Genomic DNA, 21,926 nt, shown 5'->3' with positions numbered 1-21,926 from the left:
TCACACACCCTTTCTGGCACTTGCAAGAAACCAGCTCAATGCAGGTGTCAGCTGCCTCAGGTAGCCTGGTCCAGTATGGTGTGTATTGTCCTCCAGTCATTGACCAACCCCAGTTGGTTGGTGGTGGGAGTTCTGGTGCTGGCAGCAGTATCTGACCCCACACATGTCCACCTTGATATACTGCCCTCTTGACATGTTCCTCTAAAGCTGCCTTCGTTGGAGGGATCAACTGCACATCGTTCTTCCTTGCGAAGAGTTTCCTCCTGGCCTTGTCAATGTCCGTGCATTTGCTGGTTCGATCATACAACAGGATCACGAACCTCTCGATGATGCACATTGCATCATTTGGTATGTCACTTGGTGCGGAAGACAGCTGCATCAGCGCCTCAGTTAACTCTGGCAGTACTGTCCAGACTGCCCATGCGGTCTTCTTGCCATGTCTAGCAAAGCTTGACACAGTATCGCATCCAGTTAGAGCGTGGAACATTGGCAGTGCACGAGCCTTCTCTGGTCCCAGTCCAGCTGCTATTTCATGTGCTGCTAGGTATCGGAAACTTCGGCCTGTTCCGAATGCCAGCCATAGTTTATCTTCTGGTTGTAATTCCTGTATCACAGACACTGCCAGCACCACAACATCGGTGTCTACAGTCCGGATGACTATTGAATGGTGTCCGTGCTTAGCTGCGTGAGATGCATGCAGCAACATCCGACTGTCAGCCTCTTCATGGTTGCATGGGTCGAGTGAAGTCAGATCTGGTAGTAGTGGCTTGCTGAGCACTGCCTCTCCATCAGTAATGATGAGTTGCTTGTCCTCCTGGTCAAACCATTCCAAGAGAGCTGTTGAGAGAAACTTAAACAGCTCGGTCTTGTTGCTGTCCACTCGTAGGAAGTTCTGCCAGTTTCCTGGAATGGATGCGGCGGCCACCACACATCTCCGCACGCCTTGTCCCTGCTTTGCACGTGTACTACCTTTCAGCGAATCAGCAAGGTAAGTATCCCAGATCAGATCCAGGCGTGACACTGTTTGCAGCTTAGTAGATATATATGGAATGAAGATCTGATGTGCGTACTCTTCAAAGGTCTTTGATGCAGCCGGCTTCAGTATCTGGACAATAGCTGCTCCATCAAGCACTAAACAGGTAGTGACAGGAGCCTCTGTCTTAGCGTCGGAGATTTCTTCCAATCATGTGATGAGATCACTCTTGGTACCAGTGAAGAGGTTTCCACCATCGGACAGTGCAGGAGGACATGCCTGGTTTTCATGACGAAAGAACTCCTCAAGGTTTCCATCCCTCGTCTGGCAGCCAATGTACAGGCGTGCGAAGAGTTTACGGTCATTCTTGACGGAGGTGAGCTGTTGCTGACCTTTGCTCTGTCTTCTTGGAGTTGAAGTGCTGAACACCTTCAGCTTGTTACGAGGTATGGGGTCATCCACTGCCTTTGTTCTGTCCAACAGACACTCTGGTGAAAGCCTCGAACTGCTCTTGGCCAATCTTCTTGGCATTCATCACGGTCTCCACAGCATCAGGACCTGCAATGTCCTTTGAATCCAGTATGACTAGATCCTGGCTCTCCTCCTCGAATGGGTTCCCCATCTCCTCTATTACACCAACGAGAGAGCGGACATCTCTCACAAATGAGGCCTGTACACTTGGAGTCTGATCATGATGGCGTGTGTCTGTTGTTTGCCGTTTACAGTATTGGTTCCCGTCTTGGAATTCTTCGATCACCCTAGCAACTTCTGGTCCTGCAACCATCCAGTGACGAAGGGCACTAGGGTTGTCAGTAAGCCCAACTGCGCCACCATCTCCTTTGATGCAGGCATTATTCTGCTCATGTGCATGGTCAGGCGGGATTGAAGAAAACACCCTCTGCATTTTTTTAACTGTGAAGTGACCTTCGCTGAATTTGCTGGCTACGTTTGGGTGTTTGGTAGTTAGCTCGGCCATGTCCTTCAGGTGCACTGGTATCCACCTAGCATAGTGGGTATGATCTAGTGCGTGAAACCAGGGGACCAGCTCTGTCAGAGCATCCAGGTACATCACAAACGATCCCTGCCTGAGAGAACGCACATATACTTGAACCAACAATTCCAGTTCCAGCACAGTTGCCCAGTAACAAAACTGGGGGATGTTGTCTCTTCTCTGGCGACACCAGTCTTCAAACGCGGGAAGGTCCTCTGCATCTCTGGTTTCTCCCGAACAGAAGCGGTTGTAGGCATGGTGTTGCAAGATGTACAGTGCTGCTGCAGTCACTTGATGTGCTCTTCTAGTGCGCAAGACATGAGATGCTCGCAAGAATGAGTCTGCTGTCCCTGCTGTCGCAATCTCAGCTTGCACCAGTGCTTGCACCCAACCACTTCCTTTCAGCCAGTCCCCAAGTGTCTTCAGTGCCGCCATCTCGATGTGGAGACCACCAAACATCACCACTATGACTTAGAGATAATCACACATGTTGATTTCAAGTGGCGGCCATTTTGAAATCCAATATGGCAGCAATGCAGATTGTTACCATTGGATTCCTTGCCCCCCAAAACATACATTTAGACACCAGAATCGAGTCAATAGCAGCATTAGACCCAAAGATAATCGAAAATGTAGATTTCAAATGGCAGCCATTTTGAATTCCAATATGGCGGACATGAAGAGATAATTCCGAATGGCTCAATATCTGAAAATGTTCGCCATGTGTCAATGTACATTTGTGCCAAATTTGGTGCTTGTATCAAAAAATGCACAATAGGTTAGCTATGCTGCCCCACTATACTGGTAAGGCACATGTTGCTATTGGCAAAGCTGGGCACATTACCACTGGACAGGTAATGCATTACTAATGCAGTAGCGCAAGTGCCCAGCTCTGGTTATTTTATGTTTTAGAATAGGGAATATTAATGTTATAGTTTAGGTATTATTTTATTAAGAATATTTGTAAAAAGTAAATACTTCTCCTTTTCTTTTTTTTTCTTTTTTTTTCATCAAAATCATTCTAAAGGAAATTAAAATTGGTAATTCATTGATGGTAATGCACTATCTGTCTGGCGGTAACACACCCAGCTCTGGCTATTGATGACTCCAGGAGGGAGACACCTACTTCTTAGAAAGAAACCCATCTTTCATACCATCAGGGACACAGTCCTGTAGGCTGCCACTCAGGTCCCAGACCTGGCCCAGGATATTGAAGATGGCTGTCATCAGCTTTTTAGATGATTCATTGTATAAATAAAAATTTGACCTTATATATTAATTATTTAACATTGCTTTATCCCTGACATTAGCAGTGTAGAGGGAGATGGATTTTTCATCTATGAAATAAGATGGGAATGATAAATGGGATTTTGGATGCGTGTAGGATGTGTATATGCTTTGATATAGCCACCCCTTTAAAAGGGGGAAATGGGCCTTTGGAATATGTGTGTGTGTAAAAGTAATAATAATGATAATGATGACAATTATACATACATACATATACCAAAGGCTTTTACCCCCTTATAAGGGACATAGCCCCCCCAATAAAGGCATAAAAATCACTCCCACCCATTCCATCCCTATCACACTCCACTCCCCTCCATCCTCTTCCCTCCTTCTTATCTTGGCACCCCTTGGATGACGGGTCATCCCTGCATCTTGTCCACTGCCCTGGGTCAGAAGCAGTGTCACAAGACACAACACATCCACAGCAAGGCCACTTCATTAAATTGGTGACCCCCCTCTCCGTCCCCTCATGCAGAAAAGGAGAAGATAGGGAGAAATCCCTTTGGGCTGCATCAAATTTTTCTCACACATACTCCACCCCCTATCCCCCACCCATTCCACCTCATGGATCACAACATCATCCATACAATATACAACCATTCTCCATTCACCTATCTTCTGTCTTCTCCCGTCCTTCCTCAACAGACATTCCCCTCTTTCCCAAAGCCCCCTTTACCCCATCCATCCATCTCATCCTAGGTCACCCCCTCATGTTCACTCCCTCCACATCTGCCTTCCACACCTCTTTCACTAGTCTTTCTTCACTCATTCTTTCCATGTGGCCAAACCATCCCAACACTCTTTCATCAACCCTATCTCCCAACTCCCTTTCCACCCCCTTTCTCCTCCTCACCTCCTCATTTCTCATTGTATCCAGCTTAGTAACCCCTATCATACATCTCAGACACCTCATCTCAAACACATTGAAACTCCCTCTCTCTTCCTCTCTTATGTTCCATGTCTCTGCCCCAGACAGTGCTGTCGGCACAATCACTCCTTCCTACAATCTCCTCTTAGCATCCATTCCCAAATGCCTATTTCTCATTACACTTTTTAATCCACCAAGGCATTTACTCACTTCTCTCAATCTACATTCTACCTCCATCTCCACTTCTCCCTTTCCTGCCACATTCGCACCCAAGTATCTAAAACTATCCATTTCCTCCAGTCTCTCTCCCTTAATACTTACTTCCAGTCTACTGCCACTTTCTCCCCAAGTACATCTCATCACCTTACTTTTACCCACATTTATCTTCAACTTCCTTCTTTCACACACTTTCCCAAGCTCTGTCACTAACTTCCTCAATCCCTCCTCTGATCTTGCTACAAGTGCAGTGTCGTCCACAAACAACAGCTGGCTTATCTCCCATTTTTCTCCATTTTCTTTAACCAGCTCCAATCCCTGACCCAGCACCCTTGCATTTACCTCTCACACCACCCTATTCATGTATAAATTGAACAGCCAGGATTGACAGATTAGAAAAAGTACAGTGGTGAGCCAAATATAAAAAATAAATCATACAAAAATCGACTAAAATATATGAATCTGTTTTGCCTAAAAAAGTGTAGACCCAGAGGTGACATGATACAGGTCTTTAAGATTCTAAAGATTCTAAAGACAACATCAAAATTGACAAAATTTTCAATTGAATGAAAATCCGACAAGAAATAATGGTCTCAAACTGTCCGGAAATAGATTTAATCTGGAGGTGGGTAGAAACAACTTCACCAACCATGTAGTTAATGAATGAAATAAACTTCTTGCAGAAGCAGTGCAATGTAGTTCAGTTCAAAACTTCAAAATTCATTTAGATAAACACCTAAGCAAGATGCTGTAATGCCTGCCATTTATATTATATTATTTGTTATTCATTGTCTGTTTAATATTATTTGCTTGCTTTTCATTTATTATAATTTATCTGTCAATTTATTATTTACTATTTACCTCTTTGTTTATTATTCAACTATACCTATGCATTTATTTTATTAATTATTATTAATTATGGAGAAAAGTGGGAAGTGAGCCAGCTGTTGTTTGCGGACGACACTGCGCTTGTGGCAGGATCGGAGGAGGGATTGAGGAAGTTGGTGGCAGAGTTTGGGAGAGTATGTGATAGAAGAAAGCTAAAGATAAATGTGGGTAAAAGTAAGGTGATGAGATGTACAAGGGGTGAAAGTGGCAGTAGACTGGAAGTGAGCATTAAGGGAGAGCGACTGGAGGAAGTGGATAGTTTTAGATACTTGGGTGCAAATGTGGCAGGAAAAGGTGGAGTGAAGGTGGAGGTAGAATGTAGATTGAGAGAAGCAAGTAAATGCCTTGGTGGATTAAAGAGTGTAATGAGGAATAGACATTTGGGAATGGATGCTAAGAGGAGACTGTATGAAGGAGTGATTGTGCCGACAGCACTGTATGGGGCAGAAACATGGAACATAAGAGAAGAAGAGAGAAGGAGTTTGAATGTGTTTGAGATGAGGTGTCTGAGAAGTATGATGGGGGTTACTAGGCTAGATAGAGTGAGAAATGAGGAGGTGAGGAGGAGAACAGGGGTGGAAAGGGAGTTGGGAGATGGGGTTGATGAAAGAGTATTAGGATGGTTTGGACACATGGAAAGAATGAGTGAAGAAAGACTAGTAAAAGAGGTATGGAAGGCAGATGTGGAGGTAGTGAACATGAGGGGACGTCCTAGGATGAGGTGGATGGATGGGGTAAAGGGGGCTTTGGGGAAGAGGGGAATGTCTGTTGAGGAAGGACGGGAGAGGACAGAAGACGGGTGAATGGAGAATGGTTGTATATGGATGATGTGATTGCATGAGGTGGAATGGGCGGGGGGATGGGGGGATGAGGTAGTATGTGTGAGCAAAATTTGACGCAGCCCAAAGGAATTTCTCCCCGTCCTCTCCTTTTATGCAATGGGGGGATGGAGAGGGGGGGTCGCCGATTTAATGAAGCGGCCTTGCTGTGGATGTGCTGTGTCTTGCGACACTGCTTCTGACCCAGGGCAGTGGACAGGGTGCAGGGATGACCCGTCATCCAGGAGGTGCTCAGATAAGAGGGAGGGTGGAGGGGTGTGGAGTGTATTCAGGGATGGAATGGGTGGAAATGATTTTATGCCTTTCCCTTTTTGGCTACCTCTCTTGTAAGGGGGAAAATGCCTTGGTATATGTATGTATATTTATATTATTACAATATTTTTTTATTTATCTATTTATTATTATTATTATTTTTATTTATATATCTATTTTTATTTATTTATTTTATTTTATTTATTATTATTTTTTTTTTGCATCCGACTTAGTTAAGGACCAAAAGGTCTCCTGCTGGTACGCTTCTCCTTTGTAATCCTTTGTAAATAGCTTAGAAGGTGATATGGCCCAAGCTCAAACAATACATGAGTTCAAATCTAAATATTATAATTGGAAATCAAAGATATAGATTAAGTTGGCACTATACATGAATTTGAGTCTAGGTATGTTAGAAAATTAAAGAATAGGAGAGGGGACCCAATGAGCATTGCTCCTTTCCTGTATACTACACTTAAGTAAATACATATAATAAGATCCAAATGTATATATTAGATAATAATATATACAAAGTAGTTAAATGTTTTTATGCTTTTTTCAGCACTTTGTCTACAGATACTCTTCAGCCAGAAAGTGTTGTAAAACAAGATAGAAAATGCAGAAACCAATCACGGGATATATTTGTGTCATATGAAGTGCTACCATCTGCCAAGAGTAAGTACATACAGCTGGAAATAGAAATAGCACAGTGATGTCACTGATGGGTAGGGGATGGGGTTGTGTGTTATTTACCTAGTTGTATTACACGGGAAGAGAGCTATGCTCGTGGTGACATGTCTTTGTATCTTTCAGCATCAAGTTTTTTCTTAAAATCTTGAATAGTATTTGCACACACTGTTTCTTTATCTAAGTTATTCCATATATCCAGCACTGTGTGGGAAGCTATTCTTTTTTCCAATCTCTTCTATAGTTATCCTTTTTTAGTTTCTTTTCGTGATCTTTTGTTTTTCCATTGTCATTTTTTAGTAAATCATTCCTATCAAGGATTTCCATTCCTTTCATGATTCTAAATATAGTCAGTAGATCACCTCTTTCTCTTCTCTGCTCTAGTTAGGGAGTGGTTATGTGTGAATGATATTTTGATGCAGCCCAAAGGGATTTCTCCCCATCTTCAGTGTTTCTGCATGAAGGGATGGAGAGGGGGACTCGCTGTGGATATGCTGTGCAGGGGGGATGACCATCATCCAAGAGGAGCCTAGATAAGAGGGAGGGATGGGTTGTGAATGAGATGGAATGGGTGGGGATGAAATGGGTAGGAGTGGAATTATACCTTTTGACTTTGGCTACCTCCCTGGTAAGGGGGAAAGAACCCTTTGTATACGTATGTATGTACAGTGATGTCATCTGATTTGCAACCTTGCCTATTAACAATTTATATTGTAACACCTATGACTCAATCCTAGTAGCATAATCATGATAGTCTTGCAGAATAGACACCAAAGAAAATAATTTCCCTATTGTTCATCATGAAATCCTAGCACCCTCACTTCCATTCACCTACAGTGGGATAGATTACATTGACAGAAGAGAGCTCTTGATTAAAGATAGGAGGGCTTTAATAAGTCATGAGAACAAATTAAGGTATCTGCCTGGGTAACCAAAGCTACTCCCAGGGATTGGTGCCACCTGTGTAAGAGCCAGTGGCAGGGGTGTATTTACCTAGTTTACCGAGTTGTATTTTACGGGACTGGAGCTTTGCTCGTGTTGACTCGTTTTTGTATCTCTCTACATCTAGTTTGCTTTTGAATTCATGCTGTGGCTGATTTGACTTCAGCTCTTGGAGTTGGGGGATGATCCAATGACATAGACACTACCACACCACACCACACCACATTAAAGACAGTTACAGGCTGCACAAATACAACACCAACAGATCATTTACACCATGAAACAAATTTCTCAAATTCAAGGATCACCTTGACACACAAACACTTTCTGCAACCTCCACAAACACAGCACTCCCACTACACTACATAGCAGAACACCTTCACATGCCAAGAAACATCAAAACAACACCCAAATACCTATATCACACACAAATATTCTCTCCTCTTCCTCCACAACCACCAGACACCAGCCTCCAGAAGCATATCCACAGCCATATTACTCACTGCTCTATCAACAAACTGAAATCCCGAAAGGACAGCATCTACTTGACCAGACTTTGGTGGAGCCACCACCCAGCCCTTCAAAGCTACTAGAAGGGCTGGCGTTCACCCCATACTATATGATATGTTATGGAAGACTGCATTGCACATAATCATGCATGCCAGCAACACAATAAACATACATATACCAAAGGCTTTTTCCCCCTTACAAGGGAGGTAGCCAAAAATAGAACTAGGAGTGGAGGAGGAATGGGGATGGCTCAAGGAGGGAGTCATAAGGTGTGCAAAGATGGTGTGTGGAACAAGGAGGACAGGAAGAAATAGAAGGAAGGGTAGTGAGTGGTGGGATGAGGAAGCAAAGAAGGTTGTAGAAGAGAAGGGAGCTTTTATAGATTGGTTACAAATTAGGACAAGGGAATCATATGAGAGGTACAAAGTAAAGAGAAGAGAAGTAAAACATAAGATAAAGGAGGCAAAGAGGAGAGCAGATGTGAAATTGGGTAAGTGTATGACAGAAAATTTTGAAAAAAAAAAAATGTTTTGGAAAGAAATTAAGAGAGGAAGAGGTGAATCAAGTAAAGAAGAAAAGGTAAAAGGTGCAGATGGAGAGATGATAATGGAAGAGAAGGCAGTGAGAGGAAGGTGGGCAGATTATTTTAGGGAGTTGCTAAATGTGAAGGAGGATAGGGAGGGAAAGGTAGTTGCAGTGGAAAGCATTAAGAAAATGACCATGATGAGTGAGGAAAATAGAGGAGAAATAAGGAAAGATGAAGTAAAGGCAGATGTTAAGATGATGAAAGCAGGTAAGGCACCTGGGCTAGATGGATGCCATGCAGATTGTCTGAAAAAAGGAGGTACAGTTATGGTGGACTGGCTGGTGAGGTTATTTAATGTTTGTTTAAGAGAGGGTAGAGTGCCAGAGGACTGGAGGAGTGCCTGCATAGTTCCACTTTACGAGGGAAATGGGGACAATTGTGAGTGTAGCAGTTTCAGAGGGAGCAGGTTGTTAAGTGTAGTTGTGTAGTTGGGAAGGCTTAAGGTAGGGTCTTGATTGATAGGACTAGGAGAGGAACAGAGGGAGGAATTGGTGAGGAACAGTGTGGATTTAGGACAGGTAGGGGTTATGAGGATCAGATTTTTGTGGTAAGACAAATATGTGAGAAAGCTATAGGGAAAGGTAAGGATGTATTTTGGGCTTTTATGGATTTGGAAAAGGCTTATGACAGGGTACACAGGAAGGTAGTGTGGGAGGTATTGTAGATATATGGGATAAGAAGAAAGCTTTTAAGAGCAATCAAGAGTTTTTATGAAAGTAGTAGAGTTCATTAAATTCCATGCTACAAAGCCCTCTGTGAGGGGCACTGTCCTAGCCTTTCAGTAGGGGGGAGTTTGTGACGTTAAACCATATCATATCATCATCAGTAGAGTTTGTGTTAGGATTAGAAATGAAGAGAGTGAGTGGTTTGAGGTAAAGGTGGGACTTCATCAGGGATGTGTTATATCACCCTGGGTGTTCAATTTATATATGGATGGGGTGGTGCAAGAGGTAAATGCAAGTGTAGTGGGTCAGGGATTGGAGATGGTTAAAGAAAATGGAGAAAAGTGGGAGATAAGCCAGTTGTTGTTTGCTGAGGTTACTGTGCTTACAGTAGGATCAGAGGAGGGAATAATGAAGTTAGTGACAGAGTTTGGGAAGGTGTGTGAAAGAAGGAAGTTGAAGATAAATGTGGGTAAAAGTAAGGTGATGAGATGTACAAGGGGAGAAAGTGGCAGCAGCCTGGAAGTGAGTATTAAGGGAGAGAGACTGGAGGAAGTGGATAGTTTCAGATACTTGGGTGCAAATGTGGCAGGAAGGGGAGGAATGGAGGTGGAGGTAGAATGTAGATTGAGAGAAGCAAGTAAATGCCTTGGTGGATTAAAAAGTGTAATGAGATATAGACATTTGGGAATGGATGCTAAGAGGAGATTGCATGAAGGAGTGATTGTGCTGACAGCACTGTATGGGGCAGAAACATGAAACATAAGAGAGGAAGAGTTTGAATGTGTTTAAGATGAAATGCCTGAGAAGCATGATAGTGGTTACTAGGCTAGATGGAGCGAGAAATGAGGAGGGGAGAAGGAGAATGGGGGTGGAAAGGGAGTTGGGAGATAGGGTTGATGAAAGAGTATTAGGATGGTTTGGATGCATGGAAAGAATGAGTGAAGAAAGACTAGTAAAAGAGGTGTGAAAGGCAGAGATGGAAGGAGTGAACATGAGGGGGCAACCTAGGATGAGATTGATGGATGGGTAAAAGGGGCATTGAGAAAGAGGGGAATGTCTGTTGAGGAAGGACGGGAGAGGACAGAAGGTAGGGATGAATGGAGAATGGTTGAATATGGATGATGCTGTGATGCATGAGGGGGAGTGGGTGGGGGATGGGGGTGAGGGAATATGTATGAAAAATAAGTTGACGCAGCCTGAAGGGATTTCTCCACATCTTCTCCTTTTCTGCATGAGGGGACAGAGGGGGGGGGTGCCAATTTAATGAAGTGGCCTTGCTGTGGATGTGCTGTGTCTTGTGTCTAGGATAAATTTCTAAAAGTTGTAATGCTAGATGAAGGATTTGGTGGATATAGGTTTAGCCCTTAGTTGGGCTGAAGGTTCTCCCTGTAGCTGAATAGAATTGTCAAACAGTAGCCATACATACATACATACATACATATACCAAGGCTTTTTCCCCCTTACAAGGGAGGTAGCCAAAAAGGAAAAGGCATAAAATCATTCCCACCCATTCCATCCAAAGAAAAAAAAATATGCTGTCTAGGAAAAGTAACCTGAATGATAGTATTATCAGTTTTGATATTTATTTTTTTTATAAGTGATTGAATTCAAACTAATTACTGTGGTATGCTTTTCACTTTGTTTTCAGTGAAAGGTTATATGTGTGAAATATGTGGAGACCACTTCAGCCGCAAGGACAGTCGTAAACGGCACATTATTTCACGCCATATCCAGGAAAAGGCTTACGTATGCAACATTTGCAACAAGGCCTTTGTTTTCCAATTGTAAGAGCTTTTACTTCATTTTCAATTTTGATATGCTGAGTATACATTAACTAGTTAGTGATATGAATAGATATTGTAAAGGTTTCTTGATGATATACTTTTCCAAATATTTTATTTTTCTCTCCCAAAGTGCTCTCACAGCTCACCAAGCCATACATTCACCGTCTGCAAAGTATCTCTGCATCTGTGGTCTTGCCTACACCATACGCTCGTCATTCCTCAGTCATATAAGAAGAATCCATGTTTCAGAGGATGACAAAGTATTCGTGTGTGAATTATGCCTGAAGTCATTCAGCAGTAAGTTATTTTGATGATAGAATAGATTTCTGATTAAGGTAGTTGTGCCTGAAGTCATTCACCAGGAAGCTTTTGTGATGATAAAGGTCATGATTGTGTTTTCATTATTTATCCCTTTAGGTGAATGAGATAAAGTGGCAGGAAAGGGAGGAGTGTAGGTGGAGGTAGAATGTAGAATGAGAGAAGCAAGTGAATGCCTTGAGAGATTAAAATGTGTAATGAGAAATAGACATTTGGGAATGGATGCTAAGAGGAGATTGTATGAAGGAATGATTTGCCAATAGCACTGTATGGGGTGGAAACATGGAACATAAGAGACGAAGAGAGTGAACATGTTTGAGATGAAATGTCTGAGAAGTATGGTAGGGGTTACTAGGCTGTATAGAGTGAGAAATGAGGAGGTGAGGAGGAGAATGGGGGTGGAAAGGGCATTGGGAGATAGGGTTGATGAAAGAGTATTGGGATGGTTTGGACACATGGAAAGAACAAGTGAAGAAAGATTAGTAAAAGAGGTGTGGAAGGCAGAGGTGGAAGGAGTGAACATGAGGGGGTGACCAAGGATGAGATGGATGGATGGGGTAAAAGGGGCATTGGGAAAGAGGGGAATGTCTGTTGAGGAAGGAAAGGAGAAGACAGAAGATAGGGGTGAGTGGAAAATGGTTGTGTATGGATGATGCTGTGATGCCTGGAAGGGAGTGTGTGTGACTGATATTTTGACGCAGCCTGAAGGGATATCTTCCCATCTCTTTTTCTGCATGAGGTGACAGAGAGGGGGGGGGGGGTCACCGATTAAATTAAGCAACCTTGCTGTGGATGTGCTGTGTCTTGCTACATTGCCTCTGACCCAGGGCAGTGGGTGAGATATAGGGATGACCCATCATCCAGGAGGAGCCAAGATAAGAGGGAGGGAAAGGAATGTGTGTGGATGGAATGGGTGGGAGTGAATTTTATGGCTTTGTTTTTTGGCTACTTCCCTTGTTAGGGGAAAAATGCCATGGTATATGTATGTATATTTAGATTTAAATTCAAGTATTGTTCCAGCTTGGGATATATCACCATCTAAGCCAGGTGCGGATACAAGGGGGGGGGGGCAGCCCCCCCTCCACGTCTTTTTAGTGCAAATTTATGATTTTAATTATATTTGTGAATTATATTTGATTTTACATACAATTACGAGCAAAACAGACTTAGGTTTCTGGACCAATCTCCAAGCCAACAGCATTATTCTTGGGGGTTAATATATCGGCGCGTTTCAAGTATCGGTTATTGGTTTGGGCCCCCCCAAATAACATTCCTGGATCCGCACCTGATCTAAGCAATTCCAAATATTTATGCACCTATATGGAAAACTATTTCTTCACATCCTAGAGACAGTTTCTATGTCACTTGCTGAAAGTGGTAGAAAGAGGAGAGTAGTCACTAGTTGTCAGCTCACCATGTGTGAAAAAATGCAAGTAATACAGTTGAAGTTAATAGAAAGAAATCTTGGACCGAGTCGAGAGACTGAGCGTCAGCCCCTCTGTGCTGCACCTCCTGATAGAAGTGAGGGGGTTGGAGGTTGATAGATTTTGAAAATGGGCAGATTTACTGTCCATCTGGCATAACCACCACATGCAGGTACCCATCGTTGTCCCTCCTTACAGATGGTAAAGGAGGGTAGCAAAGAAAGAAGAGATAGTGAAAGTTAGAAATGATCAGCATTCTTGTTGAGATTAATCTCAAATTATAAAACACTACTATTGCATGTGACTGGTCCATAGGGTTTAAAGTCTTTAAAAGCATTGACTGCATAAGTTGTATGAAGTAAGTAACTCATACAGGGAATGAAAAATTGGAGATTAACCCCTTCGATACGATGACGCCTACATAGGCGTCATGAGGAGCAAGTGGGTATGCGAGGATGCCGATGTCGGCGGCTTGATTATATTTTTTGTAGTTGTACCTGCGTGACCCCCATACTCTGTAAACTGGCTTCATCATATTTTCTATGGTTACCAAAATTCACGGGTGAAAGAGAACGAGCTATATAAGTGGTAACTTTATTTTTTATAATGCGAGTGTTATGACGCAACATCGCACGTCTGGCAACTAATGCTGCCCGCGAGATTTTGGCCTGTAGTGAAGGGGTTAAGCAAGAATGGTTGTTGGAAAAATGCTGTCTGATGGGGGTAAACCAGATAGTGTAGAGTTGGTTTAGGTATAAGGAAAGAATAAGGAACAATTATCAAAGAGAGCATGGAAAGCAGAAGTATGTGGAATAAGCCCAAGAGGAAGACGTGTAATGAGATGGATGGGGTGAAAAGAGTTTTAGATGCTTGTGATATTTCAGTATCTTTCATTCCATTTTCTCTCACCCAACTTGCCAACTTTTTTTGTAGCAATATTCCCAGCATTGATCTCTTCATTTCTCTCTGTGTGCTCTTTAGTTTTTTCTCAATTGTCTTCATCAGTTCCTAAGTCATATTGAGTGGAAGACTAAGGCATTAGAAATAAGAGGAATGACTGTTGAGCAAGAAAAAGAGAGTGCAAAATGTAGGAGTAGAAAGTGGTTGTAAATGGAAGAAGAAATGATGGCCTGAAGGGATGTTTTATTTGTCTGCTATGTAAATTCTTTGAGAGGATATTGGGGAGAGGGGGGAGTCACCGTGTAATGAAGCAGTTAAGGTAAACCAGCTGTGATTGTTGGGCCCTACTGTGGGGGTGCTGTCTCTCATTGCGTTGCCATTGATCTGGGTGGAGTAGTAAGGAAGAGGGATGGCCCTTTATTCATGAGGTACTAAAATGGGAAGGGTGAGGAATGGGTTTTGGATACTTGTACATACATACATACATATACCAAGGCTTTTTCCCCCTTTCAAGGGAGGTAGCCAAAAAGGGAAAGGCATAAAAACACTCCCACCCATTTCATCCCTAAATACACTCCACACCCCTCCCACCCTCATGAGGAGGAATGGGCGGGGGGGTGGGGGGTGAGGTAGTATGTGTGAGCAAATTTTTTGACGCAGCCCGAAGGGATTTCTCCCCGTCCTCTCCTTATATGCAAGGGTGGACGGAGAGGGGGGGTCGCCGATTAAATGAAGCGGCCTTGCTGTGGATGTGCTGTGTCTTGCGACACTGCTTCTGACCCAGGGCGGTGGGCAAGGTGCAGGGATGACCTGTCATCCAGGAGGTGCTCAGATGGATACTTGTAGGGTAGTTATATTATGACTCAGTCACCCCTTTATAAGAAGGAAAAGTCCCTTTGGTATATATGTATTTTTATAATTTGTTATATGGGCATATAATCATGTATTATTATCATCATTACTGATATATCTTCCATTTACATGTAGATTGCCAGGCATTGAAATGCCATGTTGTTGCAGTGCACAGAGCCAAGACCATTAAATGTCTTCACAAAGGATGTGATAAAATCTTTTCCACAAATGGCCTTATGAGATCACATTACAGGTATTGTATTATAGTTTAATAGTACATCCCATGTTTCTTGTGTTTATTCCATATTGCGTCACCTTTCAAGAGCATCTGTTCCATTGGAGTTGACAGGTCATAATGAATACAAGCCTCACAGAACAAGGAACAGTGATTGTTGCAGATTTAAAGTCACTTTCCCATGGGTTGTACATGGTTACCAAACTTTGAGTTATCATTCTCATGGAGAATACAACTAATTAATAGTAGACAAATTGCACAATAGAGAATTATTTGTTATATTTCTATAGCAAGTAGAGGAAAGAATCTAGTTCTTCCCTGCATTTCTTGTCATCTCTTCTGGACAAGAGGTCACTGAAGTATAGCCCCAATTAAATGTGGAAATATAGCCTGGATTTACAGAAATATGCTGTTGTTGTTGTTGTCGTTCCCTAGACTGTCTGTCCGAGCAGTCCCGTCTCCCCAAGGAATGCCATAGCCGAAACTGGGTTTTCCCACAAATCCTTTATAGAGCGTATGTTGTGTTGTTTGCGTGCATGATCGTGCTGTAGAAACAATAGGTTCTTTGATAAGCAGTAACTCTAATCTTGCAGGTGTGTTTTTCCTGATATTGTCATATCATCTTCCCTTGGGTTTTTACATTGTTCATTGTTATACTTTGTAGTTCATTACTCCCATGACTTTATCTGCTAGCATCTGATTCCTCTAAATGCACCTCTCTACAATTGAAGTCACCCACCAGGATTACAGTATCACTTTGTTCAGTCAATTTCTGTAGGTGAATAGTCATATCTGAAAACAGATCTTGATATTCAGCCACATTTCCTGCCCTTGTTTAAAGGGAGATATATGCTACCATGAAGTCTCTTTTATCATTCTCCCTAGTTTTTATTACCTTAGCTTTGCCTTCTCCCAGTATCTATGATTATATTATCTTTTACTGTTGTCATCATTCCACCTTCCTTTCTTTGTATTTCTTCTTTAGAGGCTTCATTTTCTAATATCTACTTGGATAGCATTTCTTCAGCTTCTGATTTAAGATTTTTTAGAAAACTCTTTCCTATCTTGCTCTGATCTTTACTAACTTTATTCCCATGGCTTCTTATATGTATATATATATATATATATATATATATATATATATATCTATATATATATCTATATATATATCTATATATATATCTATATATATATATATATATATATATATATATATATATATATATACAGTGCTCGACAAGGATGTATGAACGGTTGTTGTTGTTGTCGTTCCCTAGACTGTCTGTCCGAGCAGTCCCGTCTCCCCAAGGAATGCCATAGCCGAAACTGGGTTTTCCCACAAATCCTTTATAGAGCGTATGTTGTGTTGTTTGCGTGCATGATTGTGTATAATGCAGTCTTCCATTATGTGTTGTATGGTATGGGGTGAAGTGTTACATCCTGGGCAGCTGTTCACAATGCGGTCATCCAGCCTCTTCTGGTAGCTTAGAAGTGCTGGGTGGTGACCACACCGCAGTCTGGCCAAGTGGACTCTGTCCTTTCGTGGGAGAGAGGATTCAGAAGGGTGGATATCAGGGGGTCTGGCATGCAGCAGTGTGTTGTCTTTCAGTGTGTTAATGGAGCGGTGAGTGATATGATTATGAATATTACAAAGGATTACAAAGGCAAAGCATGCCGACAGGAGACCTTTTGATCCATATCTAGGTCGGTTGCAAAAAAAAAAAAAAAAAAAAAAATCATATTAATAATAAATTAAAACTATAACAATGTAAATAACAATTAAAATACATAAATAAATGCATTGGTATAGTTGAATAACACAAACAGGTAAATAGTAAATGATAATAAATTGACATATAACTAATAATAAATGAAAATCAGACAGACAAATTATAACAAAACAAAAACAAATAATATAACATAAATTATAATAATTACAGCATCTTAGGTATTTATCTAAATGATTCTTAAAGCTTCGAACTGAACTACATTGCACTACCTGTGCAGGAAGTTTATTCCATTCATTAACTACACGGTTGGCAAAGTTGTTTCTACCTACTTCCAAATTGAATCTATTTCCGGACAGTTTGAGACCATTGTTTCTTGTCTGATTCTCATTCAATGTGAAAATTTTGTCACTTTTGATGTTGTCAATTCCCTTTAAAATCTTAAAGACCTGTATCAAGTCACCTCTGAGTCTACGCTTTTTTAGGGAAAACAGATTCATGTGCTTAAGTCGATTTTCGTATGATTTATTTTTGATATTTGGAATCAGTTTTGTGGCTCGCCGTTGTACTTTTTCCAGTCTGTCAATGTCTTTAATGAGATTCGGTGACCATACGGAAACAGCATATTCCAAATGTGGACGAACTAACGATTTATATAGCTTGTTAATGAGTGATGGACTTTTGAAATCAAAAGATCGCGCAATCAATCCCAGAATCTTATTTGCTTTCTCAGAGGCTGAAATACACTGCTTGGATGATTTGAGGTCGTTACTGATAATTACGCCGAGATCTTTTTCACTATCCACTTTTGTTAACGAATTTCCAAATAACTTGTAATCGTACTTACTGTTATTTTTACCTATGTGCATTACCTTGCATTTACTTGTGTTAAATTTCATTAGCCACTTTTCAGACCATTGCTGTAATTTATCTAAATCTTCTTGAATATCTAATTGGTTTGAGTGATCATTTGCCACTCCGCACAGTTTTGTATCATCAGCAAATTTGGAAACAGTAGATTTTAGTCCATGGTCTATATCATTTATATATACTATGAATAGAAGTGGCCCAAGAACGGAACCCTGAGGAACTCCACTTGCAACACTTTTCCATCCAGAAGTTTTTCCATTTAAAACAACTCTCTGTTTTCGACCTTTCAACCAATTACTAGTCCAACCTAATAGGCTACCACTTATTCCATGCAAAGCTAATTTAGTAAGTAGTCTTTCGTGTGGGACGGTATCAAAAGCTTTTGCAAAGTCTAGATATATTAAATCTATATTGTTTCTTTTGTCATAATTCGAGACAACTGTGTTGTAGAATTCGAGTAAGTTAGTCACGCAAGAACTTTTCCGTCTGAAACCATGTTGGCTATCATTTATCAAACGGTTACTTTCTAAATGATATTCGATAGCATCTCTGATGATAGTTTCCATTATTTTTCCTACGATCGAAGTCAAACTAATAGGCCTATAGTTATTTGGTTTCTTTTTGTCACCTTTTTTGAATATGGGAGTAACGTTAGCTAGCTTCCATTCTCTTGGGACATCTCCGGATATGATGGATTTCTTGAAAATAATTTCTAATGGAACAACAGGCCCTGGTGTTTTATTAACTTTGAGTTTGTCTATACACCTTTTAATTGTTTCTTTTGTTATATTTACCGTAGTGAGTAAGTTTCTGGAGGCTGGTATTTGGTGGTTGTGGAGGAAGAGAAGAGAGTATCTGTGCGTGATAAAGGTCTTTGGGTGTTGTTTTAATGTTTCTTGGTGTGTGTGGGTGTTCTGCTATGTAGTGTAGCGGGTGTAATGTGTTTGTGGTGGCTGCGGCAAGTGTTTGTGTGCCTCTCATGTCGAGGTGGTCCTTGACTTTGAGGACTTTTGTTTCATGGTGTAAATGGTCTGTAGGTGTTGTATTTGTGCAGCCTGTAATTGTTTTTAGGGCTTTGTTTTGTATGATTTGAAGGGTGTTGTGGTGTGTCTCACTGAGATTAGGAGCCCATGCAGGACTCGCATAATTCAACACTGAGTGTATGCATTGTTTGTATATTGTTATATTAGTTTCTTTGTTTTGTCCAAATGTTGTTCCAGTGATTGACTTAAGTGCGTTAAGTCTGGGTGTGCATTTGTTTTTTATGTTTGTGATGTGTTGTTTGAAAGACATGGATGTATCGTATGTTACACCAAGAATTTTCGGTGTGTTTGTGTGTGGTATTAGAGTGTTGTTGATGTAGAGATGAGGTATGTATTTGTGTTCTTTTGTCCAGTTGGTGAGAAGTGTTGCTGTAGATTTGGTTGGAGCTATTTTGAGTCTGTTTGTGATGAACCATGTGTTGAGTGTGTCAAGGTATGGCTGGATTATTTCTGCAGCTTTGTCTGTGTTACGATGTGTGCATGTGATTGTTATGTCGTCTGCGTAGGAAGAGATTTGTATTTCTGAGGTGTCTGGTGTGGGTAAGTCATGCATGTATAGATTAAATAGTGTGGGGGATAGAACTGAGCCCTGTGGTACTCCGTTCTTAATGTTTCTGATGTGCGATGATTGGCCATTATATGACACGTAAGCATTCCTACCTGCCAGATAATTGGCCAGCCATCTTTTGGTGTTATTGTGCATGTCTGTGTTATATATTTTATTTGTTAGGTTGTGGCGGGGGATAGCATCAAAAGCTTTACTAATGTCTAATGTTATAAGAAGTGTTCTTTGGTGGGGCCTATCTGAATTGATGCCATCTAAAATTCTTTGTGTGAGGTTTGTCAGAAGAGTGTTTGTGGAGTGTAGTGGCCTAAAACCGTGTTGTGAGTCAGCAAGGGGAATATGTGGTGTGACAAGTTTAAGTATTAGGCGTTCAATGACTTTAGAGGGGGTGCAGAGAAGTGTGATTGGACGGTGCGATGTTGGGATTGTTGGGTCTTTGTTCGGTTTTGGAATGGTGATTATTTTACCACGCTTCCAGATGTCGGATATAGTGTTGTGTGAATAGCTGTAGTTTGCAATGTTTGTGAGTGCGTGTATACCTTGTGGTCCAATGTGTTTTAGGTGGATGTTGCTTATGTTATCAGGGCCACAGGCAGATGAGTGCTTGAGACTATGTATTATGAGTTTTGTCTGACTGTCTATGAAGGGTATATAGTCTGAGTCTGTGGGAAAGTCTTTCTTACGTCGAATGGTGCGTCGGTCGTCAGGGTGAGAAGTGAGATGGCTTGTCTGTGCAAAATGACGTATGAGTGCATTTGCTTGTTGTCTGTTTGAGGGTAGATTATCTGTTGTTGTGATTATTGCTGTTGGATAGTGTAATGCTGTTGAGTGTTTTGTACAATTTGCTGGTGTTTGTTTTGTGATCAAGTGTATTGATAAAGTTTTGCCAATTTTGTGTTTTTTGTTCATGTATTTTATTGGCAATCACAGTGTTTAGTGTTTGTATTTGGTCTGCTATGTTTTGAGGGATAGGTGTGGGGGTACCGTGTTTAAGTGTGTCACGTTGTCTGATGAGGCTTTGGATTTCTGGTGTGAAGTTGGGGTTGTGTGATTTTCTGTTGCCTCTAGGGATGTATCTCTTGTCTGCATTTTGTATGATTGTATTAAAAGTGTGCACAGCATTGTTTATGTTTGTGATTGGTGTACTGTTAAGTGTTTCAAAATGTTGTTCTGTCTCTTCAGTAAAAGCTTCCCAGTTAGCTCTCTTGTAATTGGTGTAAGTGTGTCTGTGGCCGACTGGGGTGCATCTTGTTTTGGTGGTGATGATGATTGGAAGGTGGTCAGAGCCAAGGGTTCCGACCACTCTCCATGATGTTGTTGGGGTTAGGCAGGGGGAGCAGAAGGTGATATCAGGAGAGGAGGGAGTGTAGAGGGCTTGGTGTGGGATATGTGTATGATTATGTGTGTTGTTCATGATAGTCAATGTGTCAAACTGAGTCTGTATATCAAGCCCTCTGTCTGTGTCAGGGTTGTCGACATACCAGGCAGACGACTTGGCGTTGAAGTCACCACCCATGATCAGGTTGGGGATTGAGGCTAGTTGGCTAAAATGAGGCCTGAAGGTGTCTGGAACTGTGGGGGATGATTGGGGGGGAATGTACATGTTAACTATTGTCAGTGTTGATTTGTTGCCTGTGCGGATTCGAATGGATTGGATTTCTGTTGTGTTATCTGTGGTAGGGAGGAGAATTTTGGTTGTGGCACTTGTGTCCACAAAACAGATGGAGTGGTGGATCAGTGTGATGAGTCCACCGCCATAGCCGTCAGTCCGGTCTTGTCTGATGGTGGTGTAATTATGAAATGATGGTGTTTTTGTGTGAGTGTCTTAGTTTTGTTTCTTGTAAAATCGCAATGTGTATGTTGTGTTGTTTAAGAAAGTGTTCAAGTTCATGTTTTTTCGTGTTAATACCGTCAATGTTGTGTTGTAATATGTTGATGTTGTGTGTTTTGTATGTGTTGTATGTTGCCGTTTGGGGTTGAGGTTGGGGTGGTAGTGGGGAAGGTGTAGGATCTGGGTCAGAGGGGGGGAAAGGAGAGATCGGGGACAAAGGAAGGGGAGTACTAATCGGGGGTAAGGGCAGAGGGAAATTGTGAGTGGGTGAGGGTGCTGGCTGTGGTTGGGGAGGTGGGAGTGGAGTTACTGGAGGGCAGGTAGAACATGTCCAAGTGTTTGTGTATTGGTTTGTGTCAGCAAGTGTTGTACAAGTGAGGTGGGCCCAGTTTTTGCACATATTGCACTGAACTGAGCCCTTTGTCTGTCTGCTCGAAGTAATGGGTTTAGAGCATGTTGGGCATGTGTATTTTGTGGTGGGCCCAGGATTGCTCTCTACATCTCCAGCTAAAAGTAGAAGAAGAGGAGTGATCTCCGGAAAATCACCCCTCGGTGCAGAAAAAACGTAATATTGCATGTTGGGAAAAAGGATTGTGGTACTCCCCAAGGTAGGCGTAGCTCCTCTTGGGGATCGGTGCCACCTGCGTAGAGCCGGTAGCCAGGGGTAGATGCTGCC

The 21,926-nt window shown here is 41.8% G+C and overlaps 1 protein-coding gene across 6 annotated transcripts in view; it reads left to right on the top strand.

Moving 5' to 3' along the window:
- LOC143029584 (uncharacterized) overlaps nt 1–21,926 on the top strand; it is a 41,091-nt gene that overhangs the window by 8,028 nt on the left and 11,137 nt on the right. For all 6 annotated transcript variants that reach the window (XM_076192279.1, XM_076192281.1, XM_076192277.1 and 3 more), the window contains 4 exons: nt 6,874–6,986; nt 11,350–11,485; nt 11,616–11,782; nt 15,115–15,232. In XM_076192279.1, coding sequence (XP_076048394.1) covers nt 6,874–6,986; nt 11,350–11,485; nt 11,616–11,782; nt 15,115–15,232 — 534 coding nt within the window. The remainder of the gene's footprint in view (nt 1–6,873; nt 6,987–11,349; nt 11,486–11,615; nt 11,783–15,114; nt 15,233–21,926) is intronic.

The sequence above is a fragment of the Oratosquilla oratoria genome, chromosome 11 (assembly GCF_046742065.1).
Source record: "Oratosquilla oratoria isolate Oo_2021 chromosome 11, ASM4674206v1, whole genome shotgun sequence".
Lineage (NCBI taxonomy): Eukaryota > Metazoa > Arthropoda > Malacostraca > Stomatopoda > Squillidae > Oratosquilla > Oratosquilla oratoria.
The sequence above is the reverse complement of the archived record's forward strand: the minus strand, read 5'-3'. Positions and strand labels throughout refer to the sequence as shown.